We start from the raw sequence: 26,298 nt of genomic DNA, 5'->3' as shown, positions 1-26,298 counted from the left end.
AGACCTGCGGTGGACAGTAACAGACTCCGAAATGAGATGCAGATTCGGAGTTCCACATGAGGTGGTTATTAATTAGCAAATATTATAAATATTACAAACGTAAACCTTAGGTGAGCATGCGACAAGGTTTGCAGTGATAAGCAATTTGGCTGTTTGCACCAGACAAAACAAGACAGAAATGTAAATACAGCCATTTAGAAGCACAGAATAGTGCACTTACTGCACACCAACAAAATGGTAAGCTTTATAATCTAATTGATACATATTAAACCACTTTAACATTATTAAATGTACATGCTGAATCACTGATATGTGTTGGCTTGCACTGAGTCACAGTTCTAAAGTTCAATTTTAAATGGTTTATTTTATTTTCTAGTAAAATGGCATTCACACTCTGTCAAACTTGTGTGTTTTGATTCAGGAATGCAATATCTAGTTCAACCACTGGGTGTCAAACTTACATACTGCACCTTTAATATGTTGTTGTTGTTGTTGTTTTTATTGAATGAATAAAGCGATGTAATATGTTGTACTGCATTCGGCATGTCACCGACCTCCTCGATAGTCTCATCTTGTGGAGTGGCAGCGCTGTCATCCGAGTCTTTCTGTGAGCCGCCATCTGCATTCTTGCGGACATCTCGACTCTTCTTGTGCTTGTGTGCAAGTTTCTTTACATGGCCATCTGCTTTGCCGCTGCTGAGCCGCCTGACGGGGCTCGTCAGCCACTTGCGCAGAGTATTTCCAGGCCGTTTGGGTCCAGGAGAGCTCTGTAAGTGACTTGGCTGCAACGTGGCACTGCCCGAAATTCCTCCTTCATTGCTGGACACTGAGAGCGTGTCTTTAAAGTAAAAGAGACAAAGAGAGAGAAAGAAAAGTGGTGCTTACATGTGTTTTGATTTAGCAGAGATTATGAAAAAACTCTACACAATGTACATCAGTTCAAAGTTTTTCATTTTGAAAAATCATTACTAATAATTAACAATCAATAATCTGTCAATCAAAATCAAGTACGTAATGTAACAATGTTAACTCTGTATAATAACACATTTCTAATATCTATATTGTTTTGTCTTTGCCATGATGACTGTACATGAACTTTGACTAGTTATTTAGCAAGGTACTAGTATTCAGCTTACAGTGCTATTTAAAGACTTAACTAGGTCAATTAGGTTAACTAGGCAAGTTCGGTTAATTACTAAAGTCAACAGACTACAGTGGTTTGTTCTGTAGCCAATAAGAAAAACAAAACAAACAAACAAAAAATAAAACTGCATATATATATATATATATATATATATATATATATTATATATATATATATATATATAAACATATATATATATATATATATATATATATATATATATATATATATATATATATATATATATATATATATATGTGTGTGGGTGTGTGTGTGTGTGTATATATGTATATATGTATGTATGTATATATATATATATTATTATTTATTTATTTTTTTACCCAAAAATATAAGAAAACTTGAACATACTTGGTTAAATATCACATAATATTAGAGAAATATTTCAAAAAGAATAAAAATTTCACAGATGGGCTAATAAGTTTGCCTTTTAGTTATATATAGATGGGAGTTATATATAGATGTATGTATTTAGGCCTCAATTTAAAAAATTACACATGTATTACACAGCTTATTTTTTTCATAGGTGGTTTTCAGTTGAAGTCAATTACATAATACAAACCAACCAAAATCACATTTTGGATAAATAAACACAAAACATAACATATAAATAAACACAAAACATTCTATTATTACAATAGACTATAATTACAATGGGGTCTAATGTGAGGTATAAGTGTGTGCATGCATTTCACACAACATGATGACTCTATAGTGATGCAAATCACATCTTTATTTTTCACTTCAGATAGCCTTCTGTTTTCAGCTCTCTTCAAAACTGAAACAGTTTAAAAGACCTTGTTTTATTCCTTAGAGAGTATGTCCTTACATAAAGCTTGCATAAGATATTCTTTTTAGACCACTAATGTTCAGAAAAAAACGCCTTCACGGTCTCTGATGTACAGTTACTGTACAAGAGGAGGAGTGGAAAAATCAACTGCTAATAAACAAAACCTGTGTTTTTCCTGTGTGTATATATGTTTATCAGAAACTGATTTTTCACCTATGTGTTACCTTCCGAAAAAAGCCACACCTGGTAAATAAAGTCCTAAATGCTTCTATTTTAAATGATGAACAACACCAGAGTATAGTATATTATTTCCTAAAGTAATATTACTACTGATGTTCATACACACATCTTTCTGAACTGTCTGATTATATAGACCAAACTGCATCACCAAGGATTTTAATAAATGAAAATGTTGGCTTATAACATCCATACAATAACCATCTAAAATATCTTGGTATTATCAATTATCAACATAGATTTACATAAATATTTCAGGAAGGATTACAAGAGAAGTGTCCTGGTCAACATTTTTGAGAATCTCAAAACATGTGACTGGGCAATGTTTTCTCATACGTGCCATTTACATATCCTTCTCAGAAATCCACTAGAGTCCGCTGTTTCTGCTAATCTCAAATACAAAAGCCAGAATATATAGAAGCCAGCGATTGTCATGCATAATGTATCACCATCCGATCGACTGACCCACACACCCACTTCCCAAAAGCCATGCGATCGACTGACCCACACACCCACTTCCCAAAAGCCAACCGACAGAGTTTTCGAAAGCAAACAAGAAGAGAAAAGAGTATAATTTGTATTTATTTATTTAATTAATTTAATTAATTTTATCTATCTATCTATCTATCTATCTATCTATCTATCTATCTATCTATCTATCTATCTATCTATCTATCTATCTATCTATCTATCTATCTATCTATCTATCTATCTATCTATCATAAAACTTTGTCTAGTAATAACTCCCAGTAACTCTCCACTATTTTTCTGATGATTACTTCAATGAATGCCTTATAAAAGCCTTAAATTGAGTCTGTTTATTACAAACATGATGTTGTTTGCATGCTAATTCAACATAACATAAAATAACATTAAGTCACATTAATTAATGATTTTTTGTGCTTTTCCTAATGTGTAATTTGTTTCCAGTTCTGCTATGAATTCATTTCACCAGCGGTGTTGTAAAATCGCACCTGAACAAACCAAGCCTTCAGTACCACAGAAACAAGACACTGCGCATTTGTCCCCTCATATGAACCTTACACTAACTGCTACCCCAGATATAAATCCCATATAAACATTTCTGAAATATTAAAGAAAATATCTTGAACCCATATGAATATATATATATATGTTCAGATATATGTATATATGTTCAGATGTTCAGACTAGGTATAAGTTCATTAATTAGGAAGGGGGTGTAAAAACACATGCTTGTGGTGTGTGACAGACTGATGCTTTCTCATATTTCAGATCTCTCACTTCAAACACCAATGGGTAATATTTAGAAATAGCTTTGCTTGTTAGAACGCATGATTTATGCTGTTTTTAAATTAGCTCAATCATCTAGTATGTTTATTTCAAAGCCTTGCACGTCTGAATAATAAGTCATAAATAATATTAAAGCCTCACTAACAAACACATGCACAGGTTTCAGAAGGTTTTGCTGCACGTGCATGACAACCTTTATTTAAAAAAAGTACTAAATTACTAAAGTACTTGACTACAAAATTGATTTTTCAAACGTTTTCAGATTTTACCATATTCTCATCCTGTTATTAACTTGTTTATTCATTTTTTGGCTTCTGTTTTTGTCTTATCTGCTTTCTGTAATCGCGCTTCGCCGGACTCGAACCTCATCGTCGTGGTCAACTCCTCTCTGCGTCTGAAGTCCACCAACATACAAGGCAAGCTAACTGGACAAACTGGTAACAGCGAAAAAGTCATCCATACTGAGGTCAGCGGTCAACTGGTAAGTGCGAAAAGGAAAAACATCATGCCGCTCGATAGCGTTTGTTTTAAAGATGAAATGTAGCCATACATACTTCTGGCAATATTAATTCGCAATCTCCAGAAATGTGCATAGGGCTACATTTTCAGAATGAGCCTATGTTGGCCATGAAAAGTTGTTAAAATTAATTAAAGCATACAGCACCTATTTTCAAAAACATTTAAAAAATTTTTTCAAGACAAAATGTGCTTTTATTGTTTTTAATTTTCCAAATAAAAACAATAAAAAGGTCATTTTAAGAGTCTTTTAAATAAAATCTGAAGTTTCTGCAGTTAGCTTTATCATGCTAAATTATATATATATATATATATATATATATATATATATATTTTTTTTTTTATTTATTTATTTGTTTATTTTTATTTTTTCTCAACATTATTATTATTTTTTATTAAAAAACAAATGTTTTCTTCATTATGAAATCCAGACATAATTCAGACAACTGCAGTTAATGCTTTAAAAACAAATATGGGAGAGCAGGGACGAAAGTGACTTCGGACGAAAGTAACAAATCGTTTTTCTCGAATCCCTGGCAACATTTGCTTTCCAGGCTATAACAGCACATTCAGCAATCAACCCTTGATAGAGATGCCAAATATCAGCAGATTTTTGGACCATGTCCTGCAGTTAGGTTCAAATTTTAGTTTTTAAGTGCAGAAAGTAAATTATTATAGTGGTTCTTTTTTTCTTATTACAAGTCGTGTTTCTCTATTCATGCATGACAGTACTAATCAATCTACAGGTTGTTTAGTGCAATAACAGATCCTTGAGTTTGAAATTTTAACAATTTGCATTGTTGGGTTGCTTTCTCCAACATCTGATGGAGCTGAAATTTAAAATGAAAATGCTGTTTAATATTTTTTGCAAAATTAAAGGACAAATTTGCAGTTAATGTTAACAAAGTCATAGTCAGATATACAGTAGTCAACATTTGAAATGGATCAAAAATGTTTTTCAAAATTGTCCTTTAAGACAAGATTGGGTGAAGTTTAATAGTTTTACGACAACTTTGATGAAAGGTTTTGAATCACTTCAAATGTTGACTACTGTATTTAAAATAAACAAGATTAAGCCAGTATATCTAGCAACCGTGCTAGATTAAATCTAACCGTGTGTTATTTCATCCCTGCTGATGGTGTCAAAAGTAACAATGTGCAACTCTTGTTTAAAGTGAAGTTACAGTATAATGGAGTTGTTCTACAGTACATTGTACTACAGTACACGAAATAATAACTGATTTTGACAGACCAGTCTTGTGAGTTAGTAACCACAGCAAAAATAACTTTCTGCTAAATACATTATCTTTTGATTTTAATTGAGTTTTTATGAAACGTTACTTTCGTCCCCGCTCTCCCCTATCAAAATGAATTCTTTTAGAATTTTTAAATAAAAAGTGATTGATTCATCTCCACAAAAATATAAATAGCACAAATAAAGAGTCAATGATAACTTTTTGCCAAGCTTACCAAACAAAATTGATCATATCCCAAGTAGTGTATTGATCAATAAATAAAATTAGTGTTAAACTTTAGCTAAAGTAACAATTCCTACTATTAACCACTGGCATACAACTTACTTTTTGTTAAGATATTGAGTGTTTATTAATACCAATAAAGTATAATCTTATTCTACATCCCTAATCCTACTCAATACCTAAACCACTGCCTTAATAACTAATAATAAACAGCAAATCAAGCATTAATAAGTGTGACCAACATGTATGAATAATACAAATCAACGCCAAGACAAACACCTCAAAGTTGTAAAAATTCCTTAAAAGCACCTGTTCTGATTCTTAAACCCATTATCTATATATCCGCTCAGCGACATACACTATGCTTAACATAAAAAAACACACACATACAGTACAAAGAGCACTATAATAAGCTCAGTTATAGAGTCCTGACGGTGTTGTTCTGTGAGGCACGTACCCAAATCCAGCAGCCAATACTTGCAGTTCTCGGAGCGTCCCGAAGCTGAACCCATGTGACAGAGTGGCCTGACTGATAAAAATGAGTGTATTCCATGTGCCATACCATGAAAAAAGATCCAGACGGAGGAGCCAAACTACCCAAACTCCTCTCAACTCAAAGCATTTTAACACATAGCGCTGAGAAGAGAGTGATGGACTATGAAAGACAAGGAGGGAGGGATAGAGGGAGAGAGGAAGAGAGGAAGGGGGATGGAGAAAGAGAGAGGTTTGGTGTTCCATGCACAGCTGTGACTGAGTTATGCTCAGAATGAGAGAGAAGGAGAGAGAGAGGGAGGAAGGGAAAACCGGATGAGGAGACTCAAAGAAAGGAAAGAGGTGGAACCTTTAATAAAGATGTGATCCTAAAAAGAAGCATGAGTCTTCTCAGAGTAAGATCTTTTCTGATTATTTACTTGTTTATTAATAAGAAATCTGAACCAAAAAAAAGGATAAATCCATGTCATATTTTGCTTACGGAATATCAAGCAGTTTTTGGCATAAATCTTTATGTGAAAGCATTTTGTATCATTCTCAAACAGTCATTTGCATTTTTCATAACATTTAGATTTTAAGTTGAATTCCCACTTACATTCTTAGCAAACATTCGAGGCATTACAAAAAAATGTTACCATGATAAGTAGATTTTTTTCCAATAACAGGTGAATTATGAGATTTTCTTCAATATTCAAGCAAATGTTTATATTAATACGTTTTGTAAGTTTACACTTTCAGTGAGTTAAATTTTTGGTTAGCTATATAACTAGCTATAATTAAAGATCTACAGATTTTTTTTAGCCCATCATTGAATTTGTTTACTCATGTAAACGTGTGTAAATACACTCACAGGCCAAACTTTCTTATGTAAGCCTGTCCAACTGCTCGTTAACGCAAATTTCTAATCAGTCAATCACGTGGCAGAAACTCAATGCTTTTAGGCATGTAGACATGGTCAAGACAATCTGCAGCAGTTCAAACCGAGCATCAGAATGGGGAAGGAAGGTGATTTAAGTGACTTTAAATGTGGCATGGTTGTTGGTGCCAGACAGGCTTGTCTGAGTATTTCAGAAACTGCTGATCTACTGGAAAGTCTAGCCATGTTTATAACTATATGCAGCTATGTCCATATAACTAACTCACTATTACAGGCTGTTTGGGTAAATAAACTCAAAAAATTATGACAAAAATCACAACAAACATTATTTTTCATCAGTTTCTCTAGTTTCAACTAAGTTTTTTTAGTTTTAAAAAGTTTTCTTAATATTTTAAGTAAGTTTGACTTGTTCTAGTCAAGTTGAGGTGACTAGAAAAGTTCAGTTGATTCAACAAACATTTTAGGCAGCAATATTTGTTTTTACAGTGTAGAATAAGTTGACCTGTAATGTAAATACACAAAGTATTACTGTTTTTATAACTTCTGTTTCATTTACTGTTAATAGAAAGTCTCCCTGAAACCATGAACTCTGAAACCTATTAAATAGACAGTCTACTAATACTGTAATGGCTGGAAGCTTACATTTACTGTTACTTATAGTCAACAGAAAGTTTAAAAGAAACCATTAAAATAAAGTCTGACCAATTTATATATTTATTGCTAAAGAAACATTTAAGCTGAATAAATGCATTGCAAAAATGTCCATGACATTCTGTGATCTTTCAAGATTTTTTTTTTATTTATTAGGAATAATTTTTCAAGGGCACGTTTTGTGAAATTTATCGAGGTAGATTAATTTAAAATGAATCAAACACTTTATTTTGAGGTCCAATTAAAGGGGTACTTAATCCAAAAATGAAAAGTTTCAGTATGGATGTCAGTAGTTAGAGGTTTACAACATTCATTACAACAACAGGAAAAGTGGTTTGTACTGGGGGTTGTACTTGAGATTACCAGAGAAACTGGCTAAAAAAAAAACAGGGACCCCTGAAACCCTGACCCCTGAAAAACAGGGAATAAGCTTAAGTAAAGTGAGTTGAACTAGTCAAGAGTGAGTAAATGATGGCATAATTTTCATTTATGGGTGAACTACGCCCTTTTAACAAACCATTAAATATGACTTTTGCCTCAAACTCCTAATTTGCTGCTATAAGATTAGGTATTTAGTAGGATTAGAGATGCATAAAATCAGTATGGCAGAATATGTACTTTATAAGTACTATTAATCAGCCAATATTTTAACAATAGGCTGGTAAAAAGCCACTAGTTGATATATAGTGAGACTTGGTACTAAATTATTACATCCTGTTCTAACTACATGTGAAGCAACGCTGTGACACCCAATAAAATCTTTTTCATGTTAAAACGAGTTGTTGTTCTAACCATCTGCAAAAGAGATGTAAGTTTCTATTTCCGTGACACAGCAGCAAAACAACAGCATAAACTACAAAGACAATGAACACCTCAGGTACTGATTATGTGCTTTATTCAAGGCTACCAATGTGAGTTTGAACACCATTTCACGTGACATTACCATACTATTGAAAGCAGCAGCATATTGTTTACCTAAGATGTAGCTAACGGTTAGAAAATGAAAGTCAGTGTGTACTGTATGGTGTTTGTTTTGTTTGTGTAAGCTGTGCTTTGATTTAATTAAGAGGTTTGATTGTGACATCTAGTGGTGACAAATGTTATTGCACTATTCTTTAGAACTAAACGGGATGTTTAAATAGTCATAGAAGAGACCACTTCCACTTTCAGGCCTTGTGATAGAAATGATCGCTAGTTACTAATTTTATTTCGAAAACATCTGCCATACTTCTTTTGTGTTAGACTGATTAAAGAGGGCCAGTATTGACATGTTTAAAGCTTGACATTCTGTTCTAAAATCTGTCGCAATCGGCTAACGAGCCGTGTAATTGTTTTCATATACAGTTGAAGTCAGAATTCTTAGCCCCTCCGTTTATTTTTTCCTCAATTTCTGTTTAACTGAGAGCAGATTTTTTCAACACATTTCTAAACATAATAGTGCTACTAACTCATTTATAATAACTGATTTATTTTATCTTTGTCATGATGACAGTAAATAATATTTGACTAGATATTTTTCAAGACACTTCTATACAGCTTAAAGTGACATTTAAAGGCTTAACTGGGTTAATTAGGTTAACTAGGCAGGTTAGGGTAATTAGGCAAGTTATCGTATAACGATGGTTTGTTCTGTAGACAAACGAAAAAAAATATATAGCTTAAAGGGGCTAATAATGTTGACCTTAAAATGGTTTATAAAAAATTAAAAACTGCTTTTATTCTAGCCAAAATAAAACAAATAAGACTTTCTCCAGACTAAAAAGTATTATCAGACACACTGTGAAAATTTTCTTGCTCTGTTAAACATCATTTGGGAAAAATTTAAAAAAGAAAAAAAAAAATTGAAGGGGGGCTAATAATTTTGACTGAATTGTTTTGATGATTTCAACTGTAGGTGCACGTCATTAATGTGTTTTGACTATTTATTTAGCTGTTTGAATATGTCAGTTGATGTTTACAAATGTGAAATTATTTGTGATATTTTGTAATAATTTTGTAATTTCTTTGCATTTTTCCTTTTTAGTTTTACAAGTAAATCAAGTAAAGTGTGCATCACATGCGCAAGAAGAAAGTGTGATGGTGCTTTATTTCCGTTAACTATCTGTGAAAGCTTTGGTTCGGAACACCATTGCCAGGGCAGAATACAGCTACTCAAACTAACTCAGTACTCAGTCCATGTACTTTAAATAGGTTTAATATGTGTTAATTAGATTATAACCCCTACCATTTTGTCAAGAGTGCAGTGGCTGAGATTTAAATTTCTAAAGTATTTAAATATTTCTGTTGGTGCAGACAGCAAATTGTTTGTCACTGGAATCTTGTCATGTTGTTAGGACACTGTGTTACTGTAAACATTATTAAAATAATGCTTATAGATATTTCAAATTCTTTCATGCGACTGATGAAAATGTCATTGGCAGCAAAACAACATCAGTCAAGCTTTGACCTGTTGAAGGATTTTCAGCATTTTTTTTCATTGGGAGCACACTTAATAATACATCCCGGTGGTAAATGACAGTTTCAAAGCATACAGTGTGACCGACAGACTTGGCCAATAGCAGGTCACAGCATGAAAATCTTACTAAACTATACAAACAACTGCCTCTATATCACCTCCACAAATGGCTGCCTCTCTTACAGGCTGCACCGGGGCGGGCGGCCACAAAGATCTCCCTGTTTAAGCGTCTTTGGCTTCTTAACAGTAGCTGGTCTATGGCCAGTCCAACTGCTTCCTTTGCTTTACACACACACACTCTTACACATATGCAGATCCGTAAAAGCTTATGCCAGAACTAATCAAAATTCTACCGAGGATTCTGATGGTCAAAGGTTGTGTTTTTTAGCTCCTCTGGACACACGTTGCAACACACCCGGCTGCCTTAAAATATACCTCGAACATCTCAGCTAACAAAATAGTCTGGACAGCAGTTTTAAGAGGTTGAATACACTGGCCATCGTGAGTTATGACGGCTCCTATTTCGCATTCTATAAATACTGATTGTCCTTGCTGTAAGAGAACCGGCTGTTTGACATTTCCCATGACCTCTGCCCAAAGGAAAGGTGCTTGTCTGTAATTATGCAATAAAAAGATTAACCGACACAGATATGATTGATTCATTCATTCATTTTCCTTTGGCTTTGTCTATATTTCAAAGATTGCTACAGCGGAATGAACTGGAAACTGTTCCAACATGTATTTAATGCAGAAGTTGCCCTTTCAGCCGCAAACCAGTATTGGGAAACACCCACACTCATTCACTCACACACTCATACACTACAGCCAATTTAGTTTATTTATTTCACCTACTGTTTTGTGCAAGTCTTTCGACTATGGTGGAAACCGGAGCACCCGAACCAGCTGTGAGGCAACAGTGCTAACCACTGAGCCACTATGCCACCCGACATAGATACGATAACTAATACAATTAGTTTTAATATGACTTTTACTTATGAATACACTGATTACAGTCATTGTAGATGTTCTTAAAGTAAGCAATGATCTGCTGAAAAAATAAAACGTTGGATAGCATCAGCACTTAAATTACTTCAACGTTAAATCTAGTTAAGTCTTTAAATGTCACTTTAAGCTGAATACTAGTATCTTGAAAAATATCTAGTCAAATATTTTGTACTGTCATCATGGCAGATGTAAAAGCTACCTTTAATGAAAATAATATGTTTAGAAATGTGTTGACAGAAAACAGAAATTTGGGGAAAAATATGAAGGGGGCTAATAATTAAAGGGGCAAATAATTCTGACTTCAACTGTATATGTATGAAAGTTTCAGAAGCATTTTAGAAGCATTTTACGGCATCAAGACTTAAAAATAAGTCTGTTTCAGTAACTTCCCTGCTTTTCCCAAACTGAACCACACCCTGCACACACTAATGATCTTCTCCCAGATGCTGCCTAGTCATCCCTGTGAGGCTGACCTCAAAAATCTTTGTCTGGTGACCCTTTAAGTTTTTACCACATGCCCTTCCATTGTAATCATTTCTTTGTCACAAACCACGATCCATTCAGAGCTTTCAAATGCAGTGACTAACCACCGTGAATTCCACATCACACATCTGTGATCATGAGGAACCTACATATTAATGTGATACTACAACTGGTGCGCTTGTACTGCAGGGTTTACGGGTGCAATGAATCACAAGACTCACAGTTCGGACCACAAACCCTATTCAGATGGGACTAGTAGCCTACTAAAACCCGTTTGAGTTACAATTTTTTTTTTGTCGACGTCTGTCATTTCATTTATAGATTCGGATGAGATTAACATTTCCATGTTTGTACCGGAGGTAGTAGCCAGCGACGTAGCGGACATTTTAAAAGTGGGGGGGACAGCTGTATGAGATCCAAAAGTTTACATTCATATAATTATTAATCACCTGTTTTTAAATGGTCTGGCTCTAAAAGTGAGGGGGACATATCCCCCTCAACATGTAGAACCACACTGGGTGCCACTCCTGTCAGCTAAGAACAGGAAACTGAGGCTACAATTCACACAGGCTCACCAAAATTGGACAATAGAAGATTGGATAAACGTTGCTTGGGCTGAGGAGTCTCGATTTCCGCTGCGACATTCGGATGGTAGGGTCAGAATTTGGCATCAACAACATGAAAATATGGATCCATCCTGCCTTGTATCATTGGTTCAGGCTGGTGGTGGTCTAATGGTATGGGGATATTTTCTTGACACACTTTGGGCCCATTAATATCAATTGAGCATCGTGTCAACGCCACAGCCTACCTGAGTATTGTTGCTGACCATGTCCATCCCTTTATGACCACAGTGTACCCATCTTCTGACGGCTACTTCCAGCAGGATAACGCTCCATGTCATAAAGTGCGAATCATCTCAGACTGGTTTCTTGAACATGACAATGAGTTCACTGTACTCAAATGGCCTCCACAGTCACCAGTACTCAATCCAATAGAGCACCTTTGGGATGTGGTGGAACGGGGGATTTGCATCATGGATGTGCAGCCAAAGTCCAAATCTGCAGCAACTGCATGATGCTATCATGTCAATATGGACCAAAATCTCTGTATTTCCAGTACCTTGTTTCCAGTACCTTGTTGAATCTAAGGGGGTCCAACCCAATACTGGTAAGGTGTACCTAATAAAGTGACCGGTAAGTGTATACTGTGTATGCAAAAGAACATCCACAAACGCACAAATGCAGGTACTTAAATCATATACCTAAATTGATTTGGCTCTTCTTGATGATATATATTTTTTAATTTCTTTGCAGGGTAGCAAACACATCGACATTCTTTGTAATGCAGAAAATATGTTATGAAATAAACATTTTCAGCAATCACAGACATTCGCATTTGGAGATTAGATGTCTCGTAGGACTGCAGAGTTTGCTGAAAAACTGTATGTTGACAAACAGTAGGTGATTTTCCTTGAAATTTTTGCTGAGGTTGTGTCAGAAGAAACAGACAGGGTAAAACGAGTAAAACTAGTCCCATCTGAATTTTGAATCACAAATCGGATCTTTTTTTTGTAAAAGCAAAAACAACTTCTAGCCAATGTAGTTTAAGACAAGTAAATTGTTGATATAAGACAAAAACAAATAAACACACGAGCAAAACACAACTAAGAAAATACAAATAGACAGTGATTTACGTTTTTCAGGTGCAAGAAATGCATTAACCAGCATTGAAGCACACCACTAGATATATTCCAAGGACAACTCTGGTCATAGCATTTACTGGTGGCGTTCTGTACAATGTAACCTTTAACGCTTAAGTAGATTTTTTATTCTTCCATCAATTACTCATTAATTGTTTTTTCGTCACAAAAGAAATTTTAAATTGCTATACACTGTAATAAATGTAATTACAAAAACTCAAGAAAACAATTATGTTTATGTTGCTTTTACTTTTTTTAAATAAGGTAATCAGGTTTTAAAATGTTTACAATGTTTAACTTAATATTTTTAGTCAGTTTGATTGATGTTGAGATGACTAGAAAAGTTCATTTGAATCAATTAAAAAATTTAAGGAATCACATTTTTTTTTACAGCCTGGATGTCAATGGTTACAGGTTTCCAACATTCTTCAAAATATCTTCTTTGGTGTTTAGACCAAGTAAAAAGCAAATGATGGCAGAATTTAAAATTTTGGATGAACAATGTACTGTATATACACAATAATGTACCTAACAAATACATTTAAAAACACCTAATGTAAAACGGGATCAATTGATTTGAACGCTAGTAACCCATAGGTATACGTATGTAAACACAGGATCAAAATCACAAGATGACATTAACTGTCCTGTGTACGTGGATACGGTCCTAGCAGGGAAATCCCCTGCAGCCTGGCAACGCTGTTCATCACCTGACACAGCCCATTGCCATAGTTACTGTGTGCTCGACACACTTCAAACCATAATAAGAAAGAGCAAAGCTGGACTGCAATTAAATTTTTATTTGGTATCGGGGTGAGTCAAGAGCAGGCACTCACACCTGTACACAGCTTTGATCCACCTCTCCCCACACAATATCTGGTGCCCGCATTAGAATAATTTGATTTAATGTAGTGTCGTTAAGTTATTTAAATATTTAAAGGGATAGTTCACCAAAAAATGAAAATACTGGTATCATTTGCTCGCCCTTGTTCAAAATACACTCAAAAAAATTATGTTTGCTGTTTGTTCAAACTACTTATTTAAAATAAGCTGAAACAACACAATTCTTGAGTTTTTTGGGAGGAACAACTTAATTTTTTTTGTTCAATCCACTTAAATTTGTACAAAAAAACTAAGTTGTTTTAATTCCTTCATGTTGTCCTAACACTTGTGTAGAACCCAGCATTTTTTACAGTGTATTTTTGAGTTTCTTCTGATTTAAAAATGCTACTAGCTGACACTCATTGACCTACTATGGAAGTTGATGAGTCCCGACAACCAGCATTCTTCAAAATATCTTCTTTTGTGCTCAAAAGAAGAAAGAAACTCATAAAGAATTAAAATAACCTGAGGGAAGAGTAAATGATGAGGTAATTTTCATTTTGGGTGAACTATCCCTTTAAGCTTTCATATAGACCTTTTTCTTCGTTGCTGCATGGAGAGCGTCATAGTGACCAGCGCCTTTCGGAACGATGCTTAGAACATCCATTAAGAATTGTCATCAGCCAGAGCAGCGTTTCACTGAACACTGTTTTCAGTGGCTTACGGAGTGTTTTTGTGATGTAAAACTTTAAGTTTTTTAAAGAAAGATGCGTGTTAAAGCCCTTGTACTTCTGTCAGATGTGGTTAAAAATATTTTCCTAATTCGGTGTCTGCCGTCAGATCAGATGCTGAAAAATAGGGTCAGTGTTTACAACTTGTCAGCTGTCTGCAACTCTTCAATGCACACACACACACACACACATATATATATATATATATATTAGTGGTGGGCCGTTATCTGCGCTAACATGCTTGCAACAAAAAAAATATATCGCCGTCAATCTATACTCAAAGTTGAGTTGGGAGCCGGGTCTGTTCTACGCGAGCCAAGATGACTTTCACCTTGATATTTTAGCACGGATGTATACCTGGCCAAATTGCACTGTAGGGTGCGAGAACGAGTCTTCGAACCTGTGTGTATTCCTACTGTGAAATTACCACATCAGACGTGATGTGCTAACACCGTTGCAGTTCACTAGAGTGAGTCTGATTAATGTTAGCTCCACATCTAACTGTCAGGCACATGTAGAGTTTACGCGTTCCAGTAAAACATACAAATACAATGGATCGGGTGCTTTTTAAAATGAATAAAGGTGAATGAAAACAGTGAGCTGTCTGACAAAAAAGTGCCCTTCTGAATGAAATCAGCAGGATGCCCTTCTGGATCTTTCACTTACGTCGAAGACACTACTGACTACGCTTACATGGACATCTGTAATCAAGTTTTTTGCCTTAATAGACAATAATATAATTAAGGTGTTTACGTGAAGTGCTCATTGTAAGAGTTTCCTGTAATTTTTGGTGACTTTAAGTGCAGTTCGGCAGTTTGACATTCACTCATGAATATTTCATTCTTGCACTCGTGACAAACTGTTATGAAATGTAATAATGCACGCCGAATGGAAAAAAAACCTTCCGCATTTCGCGATGTGTGTGTGTGTGTGTGCGGTCCTTTACTGACAGAGTGTGTATGTTGTCGGAAAATATGGTGAAAAGTCCTACATCAAGGTAATAGTTTGATTGCAGTGTTTACTTCAATAATGTCACTAATATAGGCATACTCCACGTCTTAATTCCATTTCTGTTTGCTTCAGTTATGACTTCAGTCAGATTAAGGTAATCAAAAATCACTGTTTGGAGCTTATGAAGGCCTACAGTTCAAAATTCAGTCTATGACTGATACTATGCAGGCTGATTTGAATGTTGATTCTAATCGGGAGCCATTTATGTTTTATTTAGTTAGTTTGAGTTGTGTAGTATTTACCACGGAATGTGTTATTCTGTCATTTCAAAATGCCACTTTATTTTCACTTTGTGCCAAATCAATGTGTTGGTGGGACAGTACAGTAGGCTACGTGTGTGTGTCAAACATTTTGGTGAGTAACAGTTGTTTGGGTTGGTTATATATTCAAAAGAAATAGAAAATGTTGACTTAAGCGATGACGAGGCTTCATTTAAACGGCACAAGATGCCATCTGACAATGAAGGAAAAATACCTTGCAGCAGTTGTTTTCCGTCCCATTAGATCACATTATTTAAATAATCAATCCAGGAGGGGGCGCTGATCAACAGCAGTATTAGTTAAAAGACGTTAAAAGAAAGTAAAAAAGATTAAAACTATTATTTCAGAACTGTTTGAATGTGACTTTATATGCATCAGCTGCCAACCGGAAGTTCGAAGCATCCTCCTTGTGCATACACGCAAAGCATAATGGGTAATTTTGCGTGAAAGAAAAAGGTCTATAGTGAGAAATCAGTTACCAAACAGACTGATCATAATAATTAAAAAAAGGTGTTTACACCAGCTGGGAATCCCAGACGTGCGTGTTGACGTGTCTTTGACTAACTCCTCAAGCATTAGCATGACTGGAGAAAAACATCAACACTATCAGTGAGTTGTCAAGAACTCAAAAGACTGACAAACAGAACTTTCCAAACTTAAATAATAACTGCAAAATCCTTATTCCATTGTAATCTGAGCAGGGCTGTGTTTCTCAAAACAACGAGACATTATAATGTGGAAAATGCTGCTGAGCGAATCAGTAAATAGCAACCCAGACTAATTCTGATTATGCACCCCTATATACAGTTCTGGAGAAAGTTTTTTTTGCAGTTTTTGTTTTCACGAATCTCAAATTTCTCTCGCGAGTGCCATTAACGCCTGCTGTTCTCACGGAAATCCACCAGAGGCTGCTGTTGACTGACTCACTGATCAACTGACCGATCCCCCCACTCTCCTCCTTCCTTAAACCTAACTGACAATGCTTTAAAAAGCAATCCAGAAAAAGAAAAACCCTCGCGGCAGCCTGATTTTTACCACATTTTCAGATTTTACCACATTCTCACCCTGTTATTTACTTCTTTGGGTTTTTTTTTTGGCTTTTGTCTTTGTTTTACCTGCTTTCTGGAACTATTCTTCGCTGAACTTGAACCGCATCATCACGATCAAATAAGTTCTGCATTTCAAATCCTCTGAAGTACGCGGCGAGCTACTGGACAAACTGGCAACAGCCAGAAAGCCGTCCATACTGAGGTAAGTGATCAGCTGGTAAGCGCAAAAAGGAACAGCATCATACCGCCCCGTAGCATTCATTTCAAAGACGAAATGCAGCCACACAATCCTCTGGCTACATAATTTGCGATCTCCAGAAATGTATATAAGGCTACATTTTCAGAATGAGCCTATGTTGGTAAATAGTTTACCAACTACATACTGCATAACATGAGTGTAAAATAACTAAAATATGCAATATTTTTCTTGTCAATGATGATAAATTAACTAATTTATTAGTAAAAGTTATTGCTACACCATATTACTGAATGAAAATGGTTCGATTTAAATGTGTGACCAGGTTTGAACACAATTTAAGAAAATCAACAGTTACTACTAAATTATTTTCGATTAAACACACTATGCACAGTATGGCAAACACACACCAGGACCAACCAGTTAAAGGGGTAGTTCACCCAAAAATGAAAATTACCTCACCATTTACTCTTCCTTTTATGGGATTATTTCTTCTGTTGAACAAAAAAAGAAGATATTTTGAAAAATGCTAACGGTACACACTGACTTCAGTTGTAAGACAAAGAAAATTCTATAGAAGTCAATGGGTACCATCAACTAGAATTCTTTAAAATGTTCTTTCTTTATTCTTTATTTGATTTAACAGGGACAATGCTTATTAATCAACACTAAAAACTCAAAATAAGTTAGCCACAAGGGCTAATTTTAATCCGTTGCCCCCTGTCAGATTTTAAAATAGGTAACCTTTAATCAAAAACACATTATTACACATGCAGTATTAGTTAAATTACATACTGTATAACAAAAATGAATGACACTTTATTACAAACTTGCTTTACTTTCAGCCATTTTTTTATCTTATACTTATTTAAATGTTCTTTAACAGAAGAAAGATTTTGAACAAGAGAAAGGTGAATGAATGATTACAGAGATTGAATTTTTGGGTGAAATATCACTTTAACTTCAGTTCATGCACTCCAATCTGCGTAAAAGAAGAAAGCTTTTCGTCGTACCTTTATGATTAAAAATTCCCTCCATCTCCATACTGCTGCGGGAATGGTCGATGCAAAGCATGGCGCTGGGAACAAGGCCCTCCTGGGCAGGTGAGCGGTCAGTGGTGCGGACCAAACACCAGTCAGGCTTGTCATGGGGCCTTTCTAACAGCTCCACTGTTTGACCTCGACGTACAGTCAACTCCGCTCCACTACTGGCCATGAAGTCATGGATGACCACTGTCAGCTCCGAACCACCAGACAACTGTGGAAGGAAGGCGCAAACATCAGTTTATCCATTCAACCATTATCCATGAAAAAAGACAACACTGCAAAATATGCTTTTCTTGGGGTTTTAGTCTCATTTCTAGTCCAAATATCTAAAAAAATCCTAAATAAAGAAGAATTTTCTAGAAAAGTTAAAAATATTGTCTTGTTTTGAGAAATACTGTCAAAATTAAGTGAGTTTTTCCTTAAAACAAGCTAAATAATCCTGTGTCAAAGCAAATCCAACATACTTAATCCCATTGGCAGATTGTTTTGCTTGTTTTAAGGAAAAATTCTCTCTGTTTCTGAAAATATTAGGACTAGAAACAAGACAAAAACTCAAGAAAATCGCTTTTGCAGTGAAAGAAAGTGACCAAAGTGAACTAAGAAAACAGACAAAGTCAAATTGAACGTACCCACTGATAATGTGGCATTGCCAGTGAAGTCAAAAGGTGAGCAACTGACCCCGAACCTTTACATTCCATGTTCCTACCAAAACACACCTCCTAGTACATCCTTATGCAAAATATCATCACGAAGAATGACGGTCTAGGTCTACAACCCCAATCTCGGATAGCCATATCCTTCAATCTGGAAGAAAAGCAGCGAATAGCCTTGCTTTCCTCTTTTCTTATCGAAAACGGATCTCGTCTACAGTTCACGCTCAAGCATTCTAGTCTCCAGTGAGGTAAAGTGGCAGGCGGTTGAAGCCTTGCTGACACATCCTCGCATTGCCACGGAGATGGAATCTGTCTGAAGGAGTGACGCCTGGCAGGAAGAAGAGAGAGGAGGCAGAGACGGACACAATGTGCCAAGATTTAAAGGAGCAGGAGGCAAATTAATGCTCATTAGAAGGGACGTGCAGGAACTCGTCCACTTCTGGGAGCCTCACCTTTTCACCTCTCTGTGAACTAAGTGCGCTCTGTGTGCGTAAGACACAGTGAGCCTTTGTGAAAAGTCGTCAGTGTACAAGCGTGAATGGACTGATGCTTTTTTAGTGAGTATGTCACAATAAGACAAGAAAGAGACCAATAATGAAGCCAGGAAAAAGATAAAGATGGAGTGTTTCGAATCCTCAAGTAACTTGTGTTGTTGTAGGTGGCTCGCAATACATATCAGTGACAAAAACACGCACATGTGTGAAGGCGTGTGAGAGGAGAGTTCTGACTGTGAGTGGGAAGACCAGCGTCTGTGCTGCTAAATCAAAAGCTACGAAGCAATGGAGCGGACCTACTGTATGAGGAACCCTTATTACGTCTGTTGGTAAGCAGGTTGAAGGAATGTCAGACCTACTGGATGCCAACTTTATTTACATTTGAACTTTATCAATGATTTTTTACTTAATAATTTAATTTATTACATTTTACATTCAATATATAAACAGGTAAAGTCAAAATTATTAGCCATCCTGTGAATATTTCCCAAATTATGTTTAAATATTTAAAGTCATTTTTCACAGTATTTTCTGTAACATTTTTTCTTCTGGAGTTTTGTTTTATTTCGGCAAAAATAAAAGCAGTTTAAATTTTTTTAAAAGCATTTTAAGGTCAATACTATTAGCCCCCTTAAGCAATATTTCTGTTCGATTGTCTCCAGAACAAACCATCGTTATACAATGACTTGCCTAATTACCCTAACTTGCCTAATTAACCTAGTTAAGCCTTTAAATGTCACTTTAAAGGTTGACGAAACACCAAAACACATTTTTTGAGATGTTGACAGTCATATAGGTGTCCCACTCTGCTAAAAACACTATTAGGACACATTTATTTCACAAAAAAGTGAAGATTGGTTTTTGCGTTATTTCAAATTTGTTTTTCCAATTAAAAAAAAAAGAAATTTAGAAGCTACATCACGGCGATTAGATCTTTTTGTATATTCCAGCATTGAGGTCGGGTACAATGTAACGTTGAGTTTTCATCATTAATTCAAGAGAAAGACTTGGTTCAAACTAATTAGCATGCTCTATAGTGAATGAGGTGCAACTTCATTAATATGGATGATATAGCTTCGAAGACGGCAGACAGGCGCCATGTTAAACCGTAATTAAAACAAGTGGAAGAAGAAGAATTGTTTGGAGACATAGGTTGTCAGTGTTGTGTTTGTAAATGTGCCACAACAAAGGTTTTGTTTTCATTTCTCCGCTATGAGAGTGCAGCGTGTGGACTTACATGTGTGGATTACAGTGGTCTGCTAACACGCAACAAAAATATGTTCGTAAGGAACATTTTTTACCCGAGAGCTTTTTGCATCTGGAAATGGTGAAATCCAAATTTGCCTCTCATTTTGTTTTTAAAAAAGACAGGATTCTGTTTGGTGTTGATTGTCCTGTCTCTACGGATTTGGTAAGTGAGCGATTAGTGTTCTTTGTTTATGTCTGAAAAACAGCATAAACTACTATATCAATGATGATCTTATTATGTGCTTTATTCAGTGTTAAATATTACCAGTATAGGTTTGAATACCAGTGTTTCAGATGAGCCGTAAAACCGAGCTCCTGACTCTCTGTGGTCATTAAAAATACCAAAAAAGAGTAGGGGTTTAACCCCAGCATCCTGGCCAAATTTGCCCACAGGCCTCTGTCCATCATGGGCTCCTAACCATCCCCATATCATAACTGGCTTCATCCCTCTGTCTCCTCACCACCAATCAGCTGGTGTGTGGTTTGGCGCAATATGGCTGCCTTTGCGTCATCCAGGCGGATGCTGCACACTGATGGTGGATGAGGAGATTCACCCCCAATGTCTAAAGTGCTTTGAGTGTCCAGAAAATTGCTATATAAATGTAAGGAACAATAATTATTATTATTTATTACTGTACTGAAAGCGGCAGCTACCTCAGATCTTGAAAATAAACCCCTGAAAAACTAGTAAACATCCAGTTAAAACTGTGACTCAAAATCATCAGTCACTCAGCATGTACTTTTAAGATTCTTAATGAGGTTTAATATATATTATTAGTTTATCTGTCCATGTTTTGTCACGTCTGGTGTGCTTGTTGCTGGAATCTATCTCACTCAATCTGTTTTTGAATCATTGTTTTAAGCACATTGAATTTTTTTACAGGAATTTTCCCATGTTAAAAAATTAATTCAACAATCATATTGACATACTGTCTCCAAAACTTAATCCATCATAAAAAAAAAATTATAATCCGGTTCGACTTTTCAAAATTTTGCATCTGAAAGGCATTTTGAGAGGTGTTTTAAGAATTCAGGGCCACTGTACAAATGAAAGGCATTATCCAAAATGTCATCAAAGAAACTAATGCACTTGGTCAGTTGTTACTAAAAGGGGTACAGCTGCGGACAAAAGTCAAGTTGAATTATTTGAATTATTTATTAAATTACCCATTAAATTGTATTTTATTAACACTACAAATAATAAGACAATAGTGTCCCAAATATGATTCTATATTGATGTATCCGTAGCTATACCCCATCTAGACTTTACCTAATTAATCCAAGCTAATCCGAGTTAATCTACTGAAAAGAAAAATGCTTTAGTAATCTTCAATCAAGGTGACATGGTGGCTCAGTGGTTAGCACTATCGCCTCACAGCAAGAAGGTTGCTAGTTCGAGTCCCGGCTGGGTCAGTTGGCATTTCGGTGTGGAGTTTACATGTTCTCCTTATGTTGGCTTGGGTTTTCTCCGGGTGCTCTGGTTTCCCCCACAAGTCCAAAGACATGCGCTATAGGTGAATTGAATAAACTAAATTGTCTGTAGTGAATGAGTGTGAATGGATGTTTCCCAGTACTGGGTTGCAGCTGGAAGTGTATTCGCTGTGTAAAACATATGCTGGATAAATTGTTAGTTTATTCCGGTGTGGTGACCCCTGATGAAAGGGACTAAGCCAAAGGAAATGAATAAATGAATGAATCTTCAATTTAAGTGTGACCATTTTTCCCCATTTGCAAGTCATTCTATGATGACATCAGTTTGACACAATATTCCACAATATTCTTAGCCTCATGAGGGAATGATATGCAACAAGAGAGCTTTGCTTCCTACTCAATATTCCACGTTCATCAACATTCTGAAATAAAAGAGTCAGTGACTTGCAGTTGACACAGACAGTTTCAAAATTATGACAGGGGTGTAATTAATGTTAAGATGTTGACATAATGATCACGGGTAGCATTAAGAGTATGAACGTGGCCCTATTTGAAAAATCACACATACAAAAACTAATGCCTGCAATTAAAACTGTTATATTTTCTACATAATTTAAATCAGTTCTACTGTAGGTGTAGTCTTTTTAAAAGTACTGCCTCTTGTCAGGGATAACCTTGACAGAGATGAATGAAGACTTTTTATTTCTATTTTTTTGGCTCATGAACACTTTACTGAATTTACAGAAGCTCTAAGGAACAGTGTAAACTCAGGGAAGAAAAACAAGATGGTATTCTTTTATTCTATTCAATAAAAATAAGATGTATCCATGAAGGTGTTCATCCATGCCAATTACGGAAGAGCTACAAGCAGCAATATTGGGCCCAATGACAGAGATGGCAAAACTATGGCAGAAACATTTGTTCAGTCATAGAACCCTAAGCAATGGTTTTAGGGAAGGCAGTTTAATAGCTATATTTAAAAGTAGTTAATTAGAAGATGCCATTCATATTATCATAACAATAATTTTGTGTTAATATGACAAATCTAGTTTGCTAGATCAGTGTCTTCATTGGTTTAATTATAGTGGTAAACACATTGGATTAAAGATGACCATAACCAGTTCTGGTGAAGTATACTTAGTACTATAATAATGGGATATAATAATATTATAAAATACATTTTATAAATACATTACATTATCAGTCTATGTATTGATATATATATATATATATATATATATATATATATATATATATATATATATATATATATATATATATATATATATATATATATATATATATATATATATATATATATATACATATATAAAATAATAAAATAAATGAATAAATAATACTAAAGCTAAGCAGGGCTGCGCCCAGTCAGTACCTGGATGGGAGACCACATGGGAATGATACTGCCGGAAGTGGTGTTAGTGAGAGGGTAAATGAGTGGGTGCTCAACCTGTGGTCTGTGTGGGTCCTAATGCCCCTGTATATTTATGGGGACTCTGTACTGCTTAGTAAGTGCTGTCTTTCGGATGAGACGTTAAACCGAGATCCTGACTCTCTATGGTCGTTAAAAATGCCTGGATGTTCTTCGAAAAACAGTAGGGGTTTAAGCTGGCAAACCCCTGGCCAAATTAGCTTTACACATGAGAACATATCTCTTTTATGGTGTTTAATGATGAAAAGTGATTGCGATGACAAAATATGTTTATCCTTTGAAGATCTTGTGAGTTTGAAATGATTCGTTCAACTGTTACTTTAAGAACTTGACGGCAGACCACATTATTACAAGCTTCATTACTGTGGTCTTTAAATGTGATGGGACATAATAGGTTTTTTGAACCCCAATAAAGTGTTAAAGCTGGTAAAACCCATCAAATCTTGTTATTAGGGTGAGAACTAGAACTAAAACAAACACTTCTCCTCCTCTGGAAATGCTATAAGTACTGTATAAACATATCCCCAAACCCCAGCACTAAACTCAAGGTGCAGCATCACACTTTTAGACAAATGTCGACAGATCTTCACACTCACCTTGTCACTATCCAGAGTGTTCTGGGAGGTGCGGGACGCAATGGAGATGGTGTCTGGCTGACTGCTTGCGTCACCCTGACTGTCTAGGTCTTCTCCATCCCTGCTATACAAAACAGCACATATCGAAATCCAAAGTCAGCATAGTAATATAACATTTGTTTCTAAAGCTGAAATGTGTAATGAGGTTCAGAGATCGACACACCCTTGTGATGCTAGGAATTTATATTATTTAAAAAATAAAAAAAATAAATAAATAATAAAAATAATAATAATAATAACAATAATAATAATAATAGTAATGATAATAATATTAATTATTATTATTATTATTATTATTATTATTATTAGTAGTAGTAGTAGTATCATTCATAATAAGCATAATAATACTACAACTACCAATATTAATACTTATAATAATAATGCAAATCCAAATAATAATAATAAAAATAATAGTAACAATAACAACAATAATAGTGATTATTATTATTATTATTATTATTATTATTATTATTATTATTATTATTATTATTATTATTATGAATACTATTATTAATACTAGTAACAATACTACTGCCAATATTAATAATGATGATCATAATACAAATTATTTATTTGTATTTAATTAATTCAAATAATTAATACAATTAATCAATACAAATAATACTTTATTATTATTATTATTATTATTATTATTATTTTATTATTATTATTATTAAATAATAATAATAATATTAATAATAATAATAATAATAATACAATTATTAAACCATTAATAAACCAATTGTTATGAAGCGGACAGGAGACAGAGGTAAGGAAACGTTAGGGTGTTTATTAAATGACAACAAGGAGCACATGAAGGATAGCCAGGAGGATCAGGAATGATGTTGGGGTCTTTTCCTCCGTGGCTGGGTAATAGGAATACACGAGGATGGACAGCACACACCAGATACAGCTGACAGAGGATGACACAGACTTGGAAGGACTGGAAGACAGGACGATTCGGGAGGACCAGGAAGACTAGGAGGAATACAAAGAGAACAGGTAAGTAAATCGTTTGTTTTAGCTGAGGATGACTACGCTGAGTGGTCGCTCAGTTGTCCGCTTTCGTCGAGACGAGCCCGGACAATGAGCGACTGGAGTGCTGTGCTTTTATCTGGTGCTCGTGAATGTGATGCAGCTGTGTGCTCATTAGAAGTCAGGTGATGGTGATCTTCGTGAGTGGGGATCGTGAGAGCCTGACCAATCCGTGACAGTACCCCCCTCCCCAGGGCCCGCTCCTGAGGGCCGACACCTCCGACGCCGTGGTGGTCTCCCTCTGCCTCTAGGCGCTGGGAACTCAGGGTGGCTCTCATGAAACTCCACCATGAGACTAGGATCGAGAATATCAGCTCTGGGAACCCATGTCCTTTCTTCGGGGCCGTACCCTTCCCAGTCCACCAGGTACTCCAACTGGCCACCACGACGTCGGGAACGCAAGATCTCCTTCACTGCGTAGACGGCTCCTTCTTCTAGGAGCAGTGGAGGAGGGGTTCCTCTTCGTGGTCAGGCTCTGTGGAGGGAAGAACAGGATCGTGATAGGGTTTCAGGAGTGATACGTGGAATGTAGGGTGAATACGGTAGTGAGAGGGTAATTGTAGTTTGTAGGTGACGGGGTTAACCTGTTCCACGATGGTGAAGGGACCAACAAATCGGGGACTTAACTTGCGAGAGGGCAGTCGCATGCGTATGTCCCGGGTGGATAGCCACACCTTTTGTCCGGGTGTGTATCTGGGTTCTTCAGACCTTCTTCTATCGGCGGTTACCTTGCTTCGACGGACTGCCCTCTGCAGATGTTGATGAGCCTCGTCCCAGACTCTCTCGCTCTCCCGGAACCAGTGATCCACTGCGGGGACATCAGATGGTTCGCCATCCCAGGGAAAGAGCGGTGGTTGGAAGCCCAGGACGCACTGGAATGGCGTGAGTCCGGTGGAGGGTTGCCGCAGTGAATTTTGGGCATATTCTGCCCAGCCCAAATACTGGCTCCAGGAGCTCTGGTGACCACTGCAGAAGGTCCTCAGGAACCGTCCCACCTCCTGAATCTTCCTCTCTGTCTGCCCGTTGGTTTGGGGATGATATCCAGAAGAGAGGCTGACGGCCACACCTAGGAGCTTGAAGAAGGCTTTCCATAGACGTGAGATGAACTGTGGACCTC

General features: G+C 35.9%; 1 protein-coding gene across 7 annotated transcripts in view; it reads right to left on the bottom strand.

Annotated features, from left to right (window-relative positions):
- triob (trio Rho guanine nucleotide exchange factor b) overlaps positions 1 to 26,298 on the bottom strand; it is a 279,189-nt gene that overhangs the window by 46,645 nt on the left and 206,246 nt on the right. For 5 of the 7 annotated variants that reach the window (XM_056475717.1, XM_056475716.1, XM_056475711.1 and 2 more), the window contains 3 exons: positions 24,108 to 24,210; positions 18,203 to 18,446; positions 555 to 838 (listed from right to left, as the gene is read on the bottom strand). In XM_056475717.1, coding sequence (XP_056331692.1) covers positions 555 to 838; positions 18,203 to 18,446; positions 24,108 to 24,210 — 631 coding nt within the window. The remainder of the gene's footprint in view (positions 1 to 554; positions 839 to 18,202; positions 18,447 to 24,107; positions 24,211 to 26,298) is intronic. The other 2 variants (XM_056475712.1, XM_056475714.1) reach the window with 1 other exon arrangement.

Source organism: Danio aesculapii, chromosome 16 (genome assembly GCF_903798145.1).
Source record: "Danio aesculapii chromosome 16, fDanAes4.1, whole genome shotgun sequence".
NCBI lineage: Eukaryota > Metazoa > Chordata > Actinopteri > Cypriniformes > Danionidae > Danio > Danio aesculapii.
Note: the sequence above shows the minus strand (reverse complement) of the source record. Positions and strands in the feature narration are given on the sequence as shown.